The sequence below is a fragment of the Hevea brasiliensis genome, chromosome 3 (genome assembly GCF_030052815.1).
Source record: "Hevea brasiliensis isolate MT/VB/25A 57/8 chromosome 3, ASM3005281v1, whole genome shotgun sequence".
Lineage (NCBI taxonomy): Eukaryota > Viridiplantae > Streptophyta > Magnoliopsida > Malpighiales > Euphorbiaceae > Hevea > Hevea brasiliensis.
In genome coordinates, this window is record NC_079495.1 from 10,746,914 (window position 1) to 10,762,487 (window position 15,574).

Sequence of the window (15,574 nt, forward strand, 5' to 3'; positions counted from 1 at the left end):
AGCGTAGAAACATGTTATTACTAAAATATGTGGGGATGATAAATTTTTTGTTCGACATGCATACATAAGCCTCATAAATAAAGTAAAGAATATTTTTTACTCATAGCATTCAAGTAAAAGTTAGCAACGGAATAAAATGTTGAAAATTGACATTTAAATTATTTTTGCAAACGCTTCAATTTAATTAGAAGTTATATGGTTCTTAATTGTATGACAACAATTGTCATGGTCAACAATTAAGCTCTTGCCAATTATTGCATTACAAAATGAAATTAACGTTTTGTTCTTAAAATTTTAATATTAGGTCAATCATTGGCAAAATAAAATGGTATGAAAAATAAGAATTTGCGATTTCTATTTTCAAAGATGTCTTATGATTTGTAATTCTAGAGTTTAATCAAACTATTAAAGGCATTCATATTTAATAAAAATATTCTAATAGTATAATTTAATTAGGAAAATAAATTTAAATTGAAAGTTTTTATGTTTTAAAGATGCTATGAGTTGTTAGTACTACATCTTAGGCATGAAGTTAAATTTAAATCCACATTACCACTTTTTTTAAAAGTTTTAATACAAAATAAAGTAGTGCCAACATTAATGTATTTATGAATAATGGAAAGTTAAAATTTCTATTTTCGAGAATGTTATAAGATTTATAATTTTGGAGTTTAATCAAACTATTAAAGGCATCCCTATTTAATAAAAATATTCTAATAATATAATTTCATTAACAAATAAATTTAAATTGAATGCTTTTAAGTTTTAAAGATGCTATGAGCAATCTGTACTACATCTTAACGATTCAGTTAAATTTAAATATTTAAATTCATATTACCGTTTTCTTTATTTGAAAGATAATTTATGCTTCAAAATATAAATTAATGTACTCAATGATTTGTTTCTAGCATAAGTCCACATGAGGATTTTTGGAATATATGTAAATGCAACCTGTATAATATCCCTCAACAACCTTGAATTTCTTTTAAAAGCTAAGACTCTAACGAAATATTAAATGCATGTTACCATTTTTAGCTCTTGTCAACTATCTCATAACGTACTACATATTGTATTCCTTTAACAAGCCTAAATACTAGAGATAAAAAAAACAAATAATTGCTAAAATAAAAATTGCTCTTGACGACATTCACTATAAATTGAATTTTAGGGTAGGAGACAAGCACACTTGAATAAGAAAATAACATTACAACACAAAATGGCTAGCTTTAAAAGTAATGTTATAGCATTGTGGATGGTAGCAATGTTTCTTACTATGACCACGATGGAAGGAATCAAGGTTGTAGCCGTTTGTAACATAGATATGAAGGGAATCAATAACCAATGTTATTCTGCAGTTGCTGGAAATCCACCTTCTACTCCGAGCACGCAATGCTGCAACCTTATTCAACAAGCATACTTGTTTTGTCTATGCAAATACAAGTATTTGCTATATACTCTTGGAGTTGATGTTAAAAAGCCATGGAAATTCTCGGGAGGTGTGGGAAGCAAAATCCATGTTACTAATACAAGTTTCTCAATTTTAATTTCTTCAAAAAAATTGAAAAATTAGGAATTTTAAAAATATGAAAGCCAATGAATGAAAAATTTAATCAGTGTGGTGTATTTTTTTATGTATAAAAAAAATTATATTTGGAATTATACAAGAAAAATCTTATATTTTCTTAATAATTTTAGCTCTTCACTATATATTTTATATGTGGTGAACTGGTAAATTGTATTAAGTTGATTTCATTTATCATATGATAACTAATTTGAATTAGCACTAAATACTATGCAAATAAAGAAATGAATAAATAGCTGATACATGAAGAAAAAGAACCGTATGAAATTTTCCTTTTTCTCTTGTAATTTGAAAATATCTTGTGAGTATAGCGTTTTAACTTTAACTATACTTCGAGAGGATATTGCTAAAAAGTAGGGGTGAGTACTATTTGGCTTGAAGAAATAAGCCGCATCGAAACGCTATAATTCGTTAAATTTTTGTGGACAAACATAAATTTTTTGTCGAAAAGAATAAATCATGTTTTATGGGTGAAAATTTAATTTCAAAAATTTTGGGGCTCACAGCCCTCGTCACTTGAATAGTTCCACTCCTATTGGCAAGGACCGATATAGTCGATCGTGAAGCTTATATACAAGTTTAATTTTTTTTTCAGATATTAAACTAAAAATAAATTTAAAATTAGCAATATACATTAGAATTATAAATAGTTATGCGCGAAGTATAGATAAATTACTAATCCAAGATACTTATTAACTACAAAAATTAAAATAAGCATACATATATACGATGTTCTCAAGGTTCAAGAAAATAAAAAAAAAATTAGGACAAAATTTTGTTAAAAATGCTTTAAATGTCCACACTTCTTTTAGAAATTATTTTTAGCATAGAAACATGTTATTACTAAAATATGTGGGGATGATAAATTTTTTGTTCGACATGCATACATAAGCCTCATAAATAAAGTAAAGAATATTTTTTACTCATAGCATTCAAGTAAAAGTTAGCAACGGAATAAGATGTTGAAAATTGACATTTAAATTATTTTTTTGCAAACGCTTCAATTTAATTAGAAGTTATATGGTTCTTAATTGTATGACAACAATTGTCATGGTCAACAATTAAGCTCCTGTCAATTATTGCATTACAAAATGAAATTAACGTTTTTGTTCTCAAAATTTTAATATTAGGTCAATCATTGGCAAAATAAAAATGGTATGAAAAATAAGAATTTGCAATTTCTGTTTTCAAAGATGTCTTATGATTTATAATTCTAGAGTTTAATCAAACTATTAAAGGCATTCATATTTAATAAAAATATTCTAATAGTATAATTTAATTAGGAAAATAAATTTAAATTGAAAGTTTTTATGTTTTAAAGATGCTATGAGTTGTTAGTACTACATCTTAGGCATGAAGTTAAATTTAAATCCATATTACCACTTTTTTTAAAAGTTTTAATACAAAATAAATTATTGCCAACATTAATGTATTTATGAATAATGGAAAGTTAAAATTTCTATTTTCGAGAATGTTATAAGATTTATAATTTTGGAGTTTAATCAAACTATTAAAGGCATCCCTATTTAATAAAAATATTCTAATAATATAATTTCATTAACAAATAAATTTAAATTGAATGCTTTTAAGCTTTAAAGATGCTATGAGCAGTCTGTACTACATCTTAAGGATTCAGTTAAATTTAAATATTTAAATTCATATTACCGTTTTCTTTATTTGAAAGATAATTTATGTTTCAAAATATAAATTAATGTACTCAATGATTTGTTTCTAGCATAAGTCCACATGAGGATTTTTGGAATATATGTAAATGCAACCTGTATAATATCCCTCAACAACTTTGAATTTCTTTTAAAAGCTAAGACTCTAACGAAATATTAAATGCATGTTACCATTTTTAGCTCTTGTCAACTATCTCATAACGTACTACATATTGTATTCCTTTAACAAGCCTAAATACTAGAGATAAAAAAAACAAATAATTGCTAAAATAAAAATTACTCTTGACGACATTCACTATAAATTGAATTTTAGGGTAGGAGACAAGCACACTTGAATAAGAAAATAACATTACAACACAAAATGGCTAGCTTTAAAAGTAATGTTATAGCATTGTGGATGGTAGCAATGTTTCTTACTATGACCACGATGGAAGGAATCAAGGTTGTAGCCGTTTGTAACACAGATATGAAGGGAATCAATAACCAATGTTATTCTGCAGTTGCTGGAAATCCACCTTCTACTCCGAGCACGCAATGTCGCAACCTTATTCAACAAGCAGACTTGTTTTGTCTATGCAAATACAAGTATTTGCTATATACTCTTGGAGTTGATGTTAAAAAGCCATGGAAATTCTGGGAAGTGTGGGAAGCAAAATCCATGTTACTAATACAAGTTTCTCAATTTTAATTTCTTCAAAAAATTGAAAAATTAGGAATTTTAAAAATATGAAAGCCAATGAATAAAAAATTTAATCAGTGTGGTGTATTTTTTTTATGTATCAAAAAAATTATATTTGGAATTATACAAGTAAAATCTTATATTTTCTTAATAATTTTAGCTCTTCACTATATATTTTATACGTAGTGAACTTGTAAATTGTATTAAGTTCATTTCATTTATCATATGATAACTAATTTGAATTAGCACTAAATACTATGCAAATAAAGAAATGAATAAATAGTGATACATGAAGAAAAAGAACCGTATGAAATTTTCCTTTTCTCTTGTAATTTGAAAATATCTTGTAAGTATAGCCTTTTAACTTTAACTATACTTGAGAGGATATTGCTAAAAAGTAGGGGTGAGTACTATTTGGCTTGAAGAAATAAGCCGCATCAAACGCTATAATTCGTTAAATTTTTGTGGACAAACATAAATTTTTTGTCGAAAAAGAATAAATCAAGTTTTATGGGTGAAAATTTAATTTCAAAAAATTTTGGGGCTCACAGCCCCCTCGTCACCTGAATAGTTCCACTCCTATTGGCAGTGACCGATATAGTCGATCGTGAAGCTTATATACAAGTTTAATTTTTTTTTTTTCGTATATTAAACAAAAATATAAATTTAAAATTAGCAATATACATTAGAATTATAAATAGTTATGCGCGAAGTATAGATAAATTACTAATCCAAGATACTTATTAACTACAAAAATTAAAATAAGCATACATATATACGATGTTCTCAAGGTTCAAGAAAATAAAAAAAAAATTAGGACAAAATTTTGTTAAAAAATGCTTTAAATGTCCACACTTCTTTTAGAAATTATTTTTAGCGTAGAAACATGTTATTACTAAAATATGTGGGGATGATAAATTTTTTGTTCGACATGCATACATAAGCCTCATAAATAAAGTAAAGAATATTTTTTACTCATAGCATTCAAGTAAAAGTTAGCAACGGAATAAAATGTTGAAAATTGACATTTAAATTATTTTTTTGCAAACGCTTCAATTTAATTAGAAGTTATATGGTTCTTAATTGTATGACAACAATTGTCATGGTCAACAATTAAGCTCTTGCCAATTATTGCATTACAAAATGAAATTAACGTTTTTGTTCTTAAAATTTTAATATTAGGTCAATCATTGGCAAAATAAAAATGGTATGAAAAATAAGAATTTGCAATTTCTATTTTCAAAGATGTCTTATGATTTATAATCCTAGAGTTTAATCAAACTATTAAAGGCATTCATATTTAATAAAAATATTCTAATAGTATAATTTAATTAGGAAAATAAATTTAAATTGAAAGCTTTTATGTTTTAAAGATGCTATGAGTTGTTAGTACTACATCTTAGGCATGAAGTTAAATTTAAATCCATATTACCACTTTTTTTAAAAGTTTTAATACAAAATAAATTATTGCCAACATTAATGTATGTATGAATAATGGAAAGTTAAAATTTCTATTTTCGAGAATGTTATAAGATTTATAATTTTGGAGTTTAATCAAACTATTAAAGGCATCCCTATTTAATAAAAATATTCTAATAATATAATTTCATTAACAAATAAATTTAAATTGAATGCTTTTAAGTTTTAAAGATGCTATGAGCAGTCTGTACTACATCTTAACGATTCAGTTAAATTTAAATATTTAAATTCATATTACCGTTTTCTTTATTTGAAAGATAATTTATGCTTCAAAATATAAATTAATGTACTCAATGATTTGTTTCTAGCATAAGTCCACATGAGGATTTTTGGAATATATGTAAATGCAACCTGTATAATATCCCTCAACAACCTTGAATTTCTTTTAAAAGCTAAGACTCTAACGAAATATTAAATGCATGTTACCATTTTTAGCTCTTGTCAACTATCTCATAACGTACTACATATTGTATTCCTTTAACAAGCCTAAATACTAGAGATAAAAAAAACAAATAATTGCTAAAATAAAAATTGCTCTTGACGACATTCACTATAAATTGAATTTTAGGGTAGGAGACAAGCACACTTGAATAAGAAAATAACATTACAACACAAAATGGCTAGCTTTAAAAGTAATGTTATAGCATTGTGGATGGTAGCAATGTTTCTTACTATGACCACGATGGAAGGAATCAAGGTTGTAGCCGTTTGTAACATAGATATGAAGGGAATCAATAACCAATGTTATTCTGCAGTTGCTGGAAATCCACCTTCTACTCCGAGCACGCAATGCTGCAACCTTATTCAACAAGCAGACTTGCCTTGTCTATGCAAATACAAGTATTTGCTATATACTCTTGGAGTTGATGTTAAAAAAGCCATGGAAATTCCTGGGAAGTGTGGGAAGCAAAATCCATGTTACTAATACAAGTTTCTCAATTTTAATTTCTTCAAAAAAATTGAAAAATTAGGAATTTTAAAAATATGAAAGCCAATGAATAAAAAATTTAATCAGTGTGGTGTATTTTTTTATGTATCAAAAAAATTATATTTGGAATTATACAAGTAAAATCTTATATTTTCTTAATAATTTTAGCTCTTCACTATATATTTTATATGTGGTGAACTTGTAAATTGTATTAAGTTCATTTCATTTATCATATGATAACTAATTTGAATTAGCACTAAATACTATGCAAATAAAGAAATGAATAAATAGCTGATACATGAAGAAAAAAGAACCGTATGAAATTTTCCTTTTTCTCTTGTAATTTGAAAATATCTTGTAAGTATAGCCTTTTAACTTTAACTCTACTTAGAGAGGATATTGCTAAAAAGTAGGGGTGAGTACTATTTGGCTTGAAGAAATAAGCCGCATCGAAACGCTATAATTCGTTAAATTTTTGTGGACAAACATAAATTTTTTGTCGAAAAAGAATAAATCAAGTTTTATGGGTGAAAATTTAATTTCAAAAAATTTTGGGGCTCACAGCCCCCTCGTCACCTGAATAGTTCCACTCCTATTGGCAGTGACCGATATAGTCGATCGTGAAGCTTATATACAAGTTTAATTTTTTTTTTCGTATATTAAACTAAAAAATAAATTTAAAATTAGCAATATACATTAGAATTATAAATAGTTATGCGCGAAGCATAGATAAATTACTAATCCAAGATACTTATTAACTACAAAAATTAAAATAAGCATACATATATACGATGTTCTCAAGGTTCAAGAAAATTAAAAAAAAAAATTAGGACAAAATTTTGTTAAAAAATGCTTTAAATGTCCACACTTCTTTTAGAAATTATTTTTAGCGTAGAAACATGTTATTACTAAAATATGTGGGGATGATAAATTTTTTGTTCGACATGCATACATAAGCCTCATAAATAAAGTAAAGAATATTTTTTACTCATAGCATTCAAGTAAAAGTTAGCAACGGAATAAGATGTTGAAAATTGACATTTAAATTATTTTTTTGCAAACGCTTCAATTTAATTAGAAGTTATATGGTTCTTAATTGTATGACAACAATTGTCATGGTCAACAATTAAGCTCCTGTCAATTATTGCATTACAAAATGAAATTAACGTTTTTGTTCTCAAAATTTTAATATTAGGTCAATCATTGGCAAAATAAAAATGGTATGAAAAATAAGAATTTGCAATTTCTGTTTTCAAAGATGTCTTATGATTTATAATTCTAGAGTTTAATCAAACTATTAAAGGCATTCATATTTAATAAAAATATTCTAATAGTATAATTTAATTAGGAAAATAAATTTAAATTGAAAGTTTTTATGTTTTAAAGATGCTATGAGTTGTTAGTACTACATCTTAGGCATGAAGTTAAATTTAAATCCATATTACCACTTTTTTTAAAAGTTTTAATACAAAATAAATTATTGCCAACATTAATGTATTTATGAATAATGGAAAGTTAAAATTTCTATTTTCGAGAATGTTATAAGATTTATAATTTTGGAGTTTAATCAAACTATTAAAGGCATCCCTATTTAATAAAAATATTCTAATAATATAATTTCATTAACAAATAAATTTAAATTGAATGCTTTTAAGCTTTAAAGATGCTATGAGCAGTCTGTACTACATCTTAAGGATTCAGTTAAATTTAAATATTTAAATTCATATTACCGTTTTCTTTATTTGAAAGATAATTTATGTTTCAAAATAAAAATTAATGTACTCAATGATTTGTTTCTAGCATAAGTCCACATGAGGATTTTTGGAATATATGTAAATGCAACCTGTATAATATCCCTCAACAACCTTGAATTTCTTTTAAAAGCTAAGACTCTAACGAAATATTAAATGCATGTTACCTTTTTTAGCTCTTGTCAACTATCTCATAACGTACTACATATTGTATTCCTTTAACAAGCCTAAATACTAGAGATAAAAAAAACAAATAATTGCTAAAATAAAAATTACTCTTGACATTCACTATAAATTGAATTTTAGGGTAGGAGACAAGCACACTTGAATAAGAAAATAACATTACAACACAAAATGGCTAGCTTTAAAAGTAATGTTATAGCATTGTGGATGGTAGCAATGTTTCTTACTATGACCACGATGGAAGGAATCAAGGTTGTAGCCGTTTGTAACACAGATATGAAGGGAATCAATAACCAATGTTATTCTGCGATTCTTTGAAATCCACCTTCAACTCCGAGCACGCAATGTCGCAACCTTATTCAACAAGCGGACTTGCCTTGTCTATGCAAATACAAGTATTTGCTATATACTCTTGAGTTGATGTTAAAAAGCCATGGAAATTCTGGGAAGTGTGGGAAGCAAAATCCATGTTACTAATACAAGTTTCTCAATTTTAATTTCTTCAAAAATTGAAAAATTAGGAATTTTAAAAATATGAAAGCCAATGAATAAAAAATTTAATCAGTGTGGTGTATTTTTTTATGTATCAAAAAAATTATATTTGGAATTATACAAGTAAAATCTTATATTTTCTTAATAATTTTAGCTCTTCACTATATATTTTATATGTGGTGAAATTGTAAATTGTATTAAGTTCATTTCATTTATCATATGATAACTAATTTGAATTAGCACTAAATACTATGCAAATAAAGAAATGAATAAATAGCTGATACATGAAGAGAAAAGAACCGTATGAAATTTTCCTTTTTCTCTTGTAATTTGAAAATATCTTGTAAGTATAGCCTTTTAACTTTAACTATACTTAGAGAGGATATTGCTAAAAAGTAGGGGTGAGTACTACTTGGCTTGAAGAAATAAGCCGCATCGAAACGCTATAATTCGTTAAATTTTTGTGGACAAACATAAATTTTTTGTCGAAAAAGAATAAATCAAGTTTTATGGGTGAAAATTTAATTTCAAAAAATTTTGGGGCTCACAGCCCCCTCGTCACCTGAATAGTTCCACTCCTATTGGCAGTGACCGATATAGTCGATCGTGAAGCTTATATACAAGTTTAATTTTTTTTTTTTTTCGCATATTAAACAAAAAAATAAATTTAAAATTAGCAATATACATTAGAATTATAAATAGTTATGCGCGAAGTATAGATAAATTACTAATCCAAGATACTTATTAACTACAAAAATTAAAATAAGCATACATATATACGATGTTCTCAAGGTTCAAGAAAATTAAAAAAAAAAATTAGGACAAAATTTTGTTAAAAAATGCTTTAAATGTCCACACTTCTTTTAGAAATTATTTTTAGCGTAGAAACATGTTATTACTAAAATATGTGGGGATGATAAATTTTTTATTCGACATGCATACATAAGCCTCATAAATAAAGTAAAGAATATTTTTTACTCATAGCATTCAAGTAAAAGTTAGCAACGGAATAAGATGTTGAAAATTGACATTTAAATTATTTTTTTGCAAACGCTTCAATTTAATTAGAAGTTATATGGTTGTTAATTGTATGACAACAATTGTCATGGTCAACAATTAAGCTCCTGCCAATTATTGCATTACAAAATGAAATTAACGTTTTTGTTCTTAAAATTTTAATATTAGGTCAATCATTGGCAAAATAAAAATGGTATGAAAAATAAGAATTTGCAATTTCTATTTTCAAAGATGTCTTATGATTTATAATCCTAGAGTTTAATCAAACTATTAAAGGCATTCATATTTAATAAAAATATTCTAATAGTATAATTTAATTAGGAAAATAAATTTAAATTGAAAGTTTTTATGTTTTAAAGATGCTATGAGTTGTTAGTACTACATCTTAGGCATGAAGTTAAATTTAAATCCATATTACCACTTTTTTTAAAAGTTTTAATACAAAATAAATTATTGCCAACATTAATGTATTTATGAATAATGGAAAGTTAAAATTTCTATTTTCGAGAATGTTATAAGATTTATAATTTTGGAGTTTAATCAAACTATTAAAGGCATCCCTATTTAATAAAAATATTCTAATAATATAATTTCATTAACAAATAAATTTAAATTGAATGCATTTAAGTTTTAAAGATTCTATGAGCGATCTGTACTACATCTTAAGGATTCAGTTAAATGTAAATATTTAAATTCATATTATCGTTTTCTTTATTTGAAAGATAATTTATGTTTCAAAATAAAAATTAATGTACTCAATGATTTGTTTCTAGCATAAGTCCACATGAGGATTTTTGGAATATATGTAAATGCAACCTGTATAATATCCCTCAACAACCTTGAATTTCTTTTAAAAGCTAAGACTCTAACGAAATATTAAATGCATGTTACCATTTTTAGCTCTTGTCAACTATCTCATAACATACTACATATTGTATTCCTTTAACAAGCCTAAATACTAGAGATAAAGAAAACAAATAATTGCTAAAATAAAAATTACTCTTGACGACATTCACTATAAATTGAATTTTAGGGTAGGAGACAAGAACCCTTGAATAAGAAAATAACATTACAACACAAAATGGCTAGCTTTAAAAGTAATGTTATAGCATTGTGGATGGTAGCAATGTTTCTTACTATGACCACGATGGAAGGAATCAAGGTTGTAGCCGTTTGTAACACAGATATGAAGGGAATCAATAACCAATGTTATTCTGCAGTTGATGGAAATCCAACTTCTACTCCTAGCACGCAATGCTGCAACCTTATTCAACAAGTAGACTTGCCTTGTCTATGCAAATACAAGTATTTGCTATATACTCTTGGAGTTGATGTTAAAAAAGCCATGGAAATTCCTGGGAAGTGTGGGAAGCAAAATCCATGTTACTAATACAAGTTTCTCAATTTTAATTTCTTCAAAACAATTGAAAAATTAGGAATTTTAAAAATATGAAAGCCAATGAATAAAAAATTTAATCAGTGTGGTGTATTTTTTTATGTATCAAAAAAATTATATTTGGAATTATACAAGTAAAATCTTATATTTTCTTAATAATTTTAGCTCTTCACTATATATTTTATATGTGGTGAACTTGTAAATTGTATTATGTTCATTTCATTTATCATATGATAACTAATTTGAATTAGCACTAAATACTATGCAAATAAAGAAATGAATAAATAGCTGATACATGAAGAGAAAAGAACCGTATGAAATTTTCTTTTTTCTCTTTGTAATTTGAAAATATCTTGTAAGTATAGCCTTTTAACTTTAACTACACTTAGAGAGGATATTGCTAAAAAGTAGGGGTGAGTACTATTTGGCTTGAAGAAATAAGCCACATCGAAACGCTATAATTCGTTAAATTTTTGTGGACAAAAATAAATATTTTGTCTAAAAAGAATAAATCAAGTTTTATGGGTGAATATTTAATTTCAAAAAATTTTGGGGCTCACAGTCCCCTCGTCACCTGAATAGTTCCACTCCTATTGGCAGTGACCGATATAGTCGATCGTGAAGCTTATATACAAGTTTAATTTTTTTTTCGTATATTAAACAAAAAAATAAATTTAAAATTAGCAATATACATTAGAATTATAAATAGTTATGCGCGAAGTATAGATAAATTACTAATCCAAGATACTTATTAACTACAAAAATTAAAATAAGCATACATATATACGATGTTCTCAAGGTTCAAGAAAATTAAAAAAAAAATTAGGACAAAATTTTGTTAAAAAATGCTTTAAATGTCCACACTTCTTTTAGAAATTATTTTTAGCGTAGAAACATGTTATTACTAAAATATGTGGGGATGATAAATTTTTTGTTCGACATGCATACATAAGCCTCATAAATAATGTAAAGAATATTTTTTACTCATAGCATTCAAGTAAAAGTTAGCAACGGAATAAGATGTTGAAAATTGACATTTAAATTATTTTTTTGCAAACGCTTCAATTTAATTAGAAGTTATATGGTTGTTAATTGTATGACAACAATTGTCATGGTCAACAATTAAGCTCCTGCCAATTATTGCATTACAAAATGAAATTAACGTTTTTGTTCTTAAAATTTTAATATTAGGTCAATCATTGGCAAAACAAAAATGGTATGAAAAATAAGAATTTGCAATTTCTATTTTCAAAGATGTCTTATGATTTATAATTCTAGAGTTTAATCAAACTATTAAAGGCATTCATATTTAATAAAAATATTCTAATAGTATAATTTAATTAGGAAAATAAATTTAAATTGAAAGCTTTTATGTTTTAAAGATGCTATGAGTTGTTAGTACTACATCTTAGGCATGAAGTTAAATTTAAATCCATATTACCACTTTTTTTAAAAGTTTTAATACAAAATAAATTATTGCCAACATTAATGTATTTATGAATAATGGAAAGTTAAAATTTCTATTTTCGAGAATGTTATAAGATTTATAATTTTGGAGTTTAATCAAACTATTAAAGGCATCCCTATTTAATAAAAATATTCTAATAATATAATTTCATTAACAAATAAATTTAAATTGAATGCTTTACGTTTTAAAGATGCTATGAGCGATTGTACTACATCTTAAGGATTGATTAAATTTAAATATTTAAATTCATATTACCGTTTTCTTTATTTGAAAGATAATTTATGTTTCAAAATATAAATTAACGTACTCAATGATTTGTTTCTAGCATAAGTCCACATGAGGATTTTTGGAATATATGTAAATGCAACCTGTATAATATCCCTCAACAACCTTGAATTTCTTTTAAAAGCTAAGACTCTAACGAAATATTAAATGCATGTTACCATTTTTAGCTTTTGTCAACTATCTCATAACGTACTACATATTGTATTCCTTTAACAAGCCTAAATACTAGAGATAAAGAAAACAAATAATTGCTAAAATAAAAATTACTCTTGACGACATTCACTATAAATTGAATTTTAGGGTAGGAGACAAGCACACTTGAATAAGAAAATAACATTAAAACACAAAATGGCTAGCTTTAAAAGTAATGTTATAGCATTGTGGATGGTAGCAATGTTTCTTACTATGACCACGATGGAAGGAATCAAGGTTGTAGCCATTTGTAACACAGATATGAAGGGAATCAATAACCAATGTTATTCTGCAGTTGCTGGAAATCCACCTTCTACTCCGAGCACGCAATGCTGCAACCTTATTCAACAAGCAGACTTGCCTTGTCTATGCAAATACAAGTATTTGCTATATACTCTTGGAGTTGATGTTAAAAAAGCCATGGAAATTCCTGGGAAGTGTGGGAAGCAAAATCCATGTTACTAATACAAGTTTCTCAATTTTAATTTCTTCAAAACAATTGAAAAATTAGGAATTTTAAAAATATGAAAGCCAATGAATAAAAAATTTAATCAGTGTGGTGTATTTTTTCGAGAATGTTATAAGATTTATAATTTTGGAGTTTAATCAAACTATTAAAGGCATCCCTATTTAATAAAAATATTCTAATAATATAATTTCATTAACAAATAAATTTAAATTGAATACTTTTAGGTTTTAAAGATGCTATGAGCAGTCTGTACTACATCTTAAGGATTCAGTTAAATTTAAATATTTAATTCATATTACCATTTTAATATATTTGAAAGATAATTTATGTTTCAAAATATAAATTAATGCACTCAATGATTTGTTTCTAGCATAAGTCCACATGAGGATTTTTGGAATATATGTAAATGCAACCTGTATAATATCCCTCAACAACCTTGAATTTCTTTTAAAAGCTAAGACTCTAACGAAATATTAAATGCATGTTACCATTTTTAGCTCTTCTCAACTATCTCATAACGTACTACATATTGTTTTCCTTTAACAAGCCTAAATACTAGAGATAAAAAAAACAAATAATTGCTAAAATAAAAATTACTCTTGACGACATTCACTATAAATTGAATTTTAGGGTAGGAGACAAGCACACGTGAATAAGAAAATAACATTACAACACAAAATGGCTAGCTTTAAAAGTAATGTTATAGCATTGTGGATGGTAGCAATGTTTCTTACTATGACCGTGATGGAAGGAATCAAGGTTGTAGCCGTTTGTAACACAGATATGAAGGGAATCAATAACCAATGTTATTCTGCAGTTGTTGGAAATCCACCTTCTACTCCGAGCACGCAATGCTGCAACCTTATTCAACAAGCAGACTTGCCTTGTCTATGCAAATACAAGTATTTAGTATATACTCTTGGAGTTGATGTTAAAAAAGCCATGGAAATTCCTGGGAAGTGTGGGAAGGAAAATCCATGTTACTAATACAAGTTTCTCAATTTTAATTTCTTCAAAAAAATTGAAAAATTCAGAATTTTAAAAATATGAAAGCCAATGAATAAAAAATTTAATCAGTGTGGTGTATTTTTTTATGTATCAAAAAAATTATATTTGGAATTATGCAAGTAAAATCTTATATTTTCTTAATAATTTTAGCTCTTCACTATATATTTTATATGTGGTGAAATTGTAAATTGTATTAAGTTCATTTCATTTATCATATGATAACTAATTTGAATTAGCACTAAATACTATGCAAATAAAGAAATGAATAAATAGCTGATACATGAAGAGAAAAGAACCGTATGAAATTTTCCTTTTTCTCTTGTAATTTGAAAATATCTTGTAAGTATAGCCTTTTAACTTTAACTATACTTAGAGAGGATATTGCTAAAAAGTAGGGGTGAGTACTACTTGGCTTGAAGAAATAAGCCGCATCGAAACGCTATAATTCGTTAAATTTTTGTGGACAAACATAAATTTTTTGTCGAAAAAGAATAAATCAAGTTTTATGGGTGAAAATTTAATTTCAAAAAATTTTGGGCTCACAGCCCCCTCGTCACCTGAATAGTTCCACTCCTATTGGCAGTGACCGATATAGTCGATCGTGAAGCTTATATACAAGTTTAATTTTTTCTTTTTCGCATATTAAACAAAAAAATAAATTTAAAATTAGCAATATACATTAGAATTATAAATAGTTATGCACGAAGTATAGATAAATTACTAATCCAAGATACTTATTAACTACAAAAATTAAAATAAGCATACATATATACGATGTTCTCAAGGTTCAAGAAAATTAAAAAAAAAAAAATTAGGACAAAATTTTGTTAAAAAATGCTTTAAATGTCCACACTTCTTTTAGAAATTATTTTTAGCGTAGAAACATGTTATTACTAAAATATGTGGGGATGATAAATTTTTTATTCGACATGCATACATAAGCCTCATAAATAAAGTAAAGAA

At 26.1% G+C, this 15,574-nt stretch overlaps 3 protein-coding genes across 3 annotated transcripts; all 3 read left to right on the forward strand.

The window, feature by feature from the left end:
- Positions 1-10,874: 10,874 nt before the first annotated feature.
- On the forward strand, positions 10,875-11,183 carry LOC131178302 (putative lipid-transfer protein DIR1). Its single transcript, XM_058143250.1, has one exon. It carries the CDS (start codon positions 10,875-10,877, stop codon positions 11,181-11,183), a length of 309 nt encoding a protein of 102 aa, XP_057999233.1.
- Positions 11,184-13,290: 2,107 nt separating this feature from the next.
- LOC131178303 (putative lipid-transfer protein DIR1) lies at positions 13,291-13,599 on the forward strand. The gene has a single exon (XM_058143251.1). The coding sequence runs from the start codon at positions 13,291-13,293 to the stop codon at positions 13,597-13,599; it is 309 nt and encodes a 102-aa protein (XP_057999234.1).
- Positions 13,600-14,281: 682 nt separating this feature from the next.
- Positions 14,282-14,590, forward strand: LOC131178304 (putative lipid-transfer protein DIR1). Its single transcript, XM_058143252.1, has one exon. It carries the CDS (start codon positions 14,282-14,284, stop codon positions 14,588-14,590), a length of 309 nt encoding a protein of 102 aa, XP_057999235.1.
- The last annotated feature ends 984 nt before the right edge of the window (positions 14,591-15,574 follow it).

What these genes read in the sequence shown, in the direction of transcription:
- LOC131178302 (XM_058143250.1), top strand. Translation starts at nt 10,875, where the DNA reads ATGGCTAGCTTTAAAAGTAATGTTATAGCATTGTGGATGGTAGCAATG.
- LOC131178303 (XM_058143251.1), top strand. Translation starts at nt 13,291, where the DNA reads ATGGCTAGCTTTAAAAGTAATGTTATAGCATTGTGGATGGTAGCAATG.
- LOC131178304 (XM_058143252.1), top strand. Translation starts at nt 14,282, where the DNA reads ATGGCTAGCTTTAAAAGTAATGTTATAGCATTGTGGATGGTAGCAATG.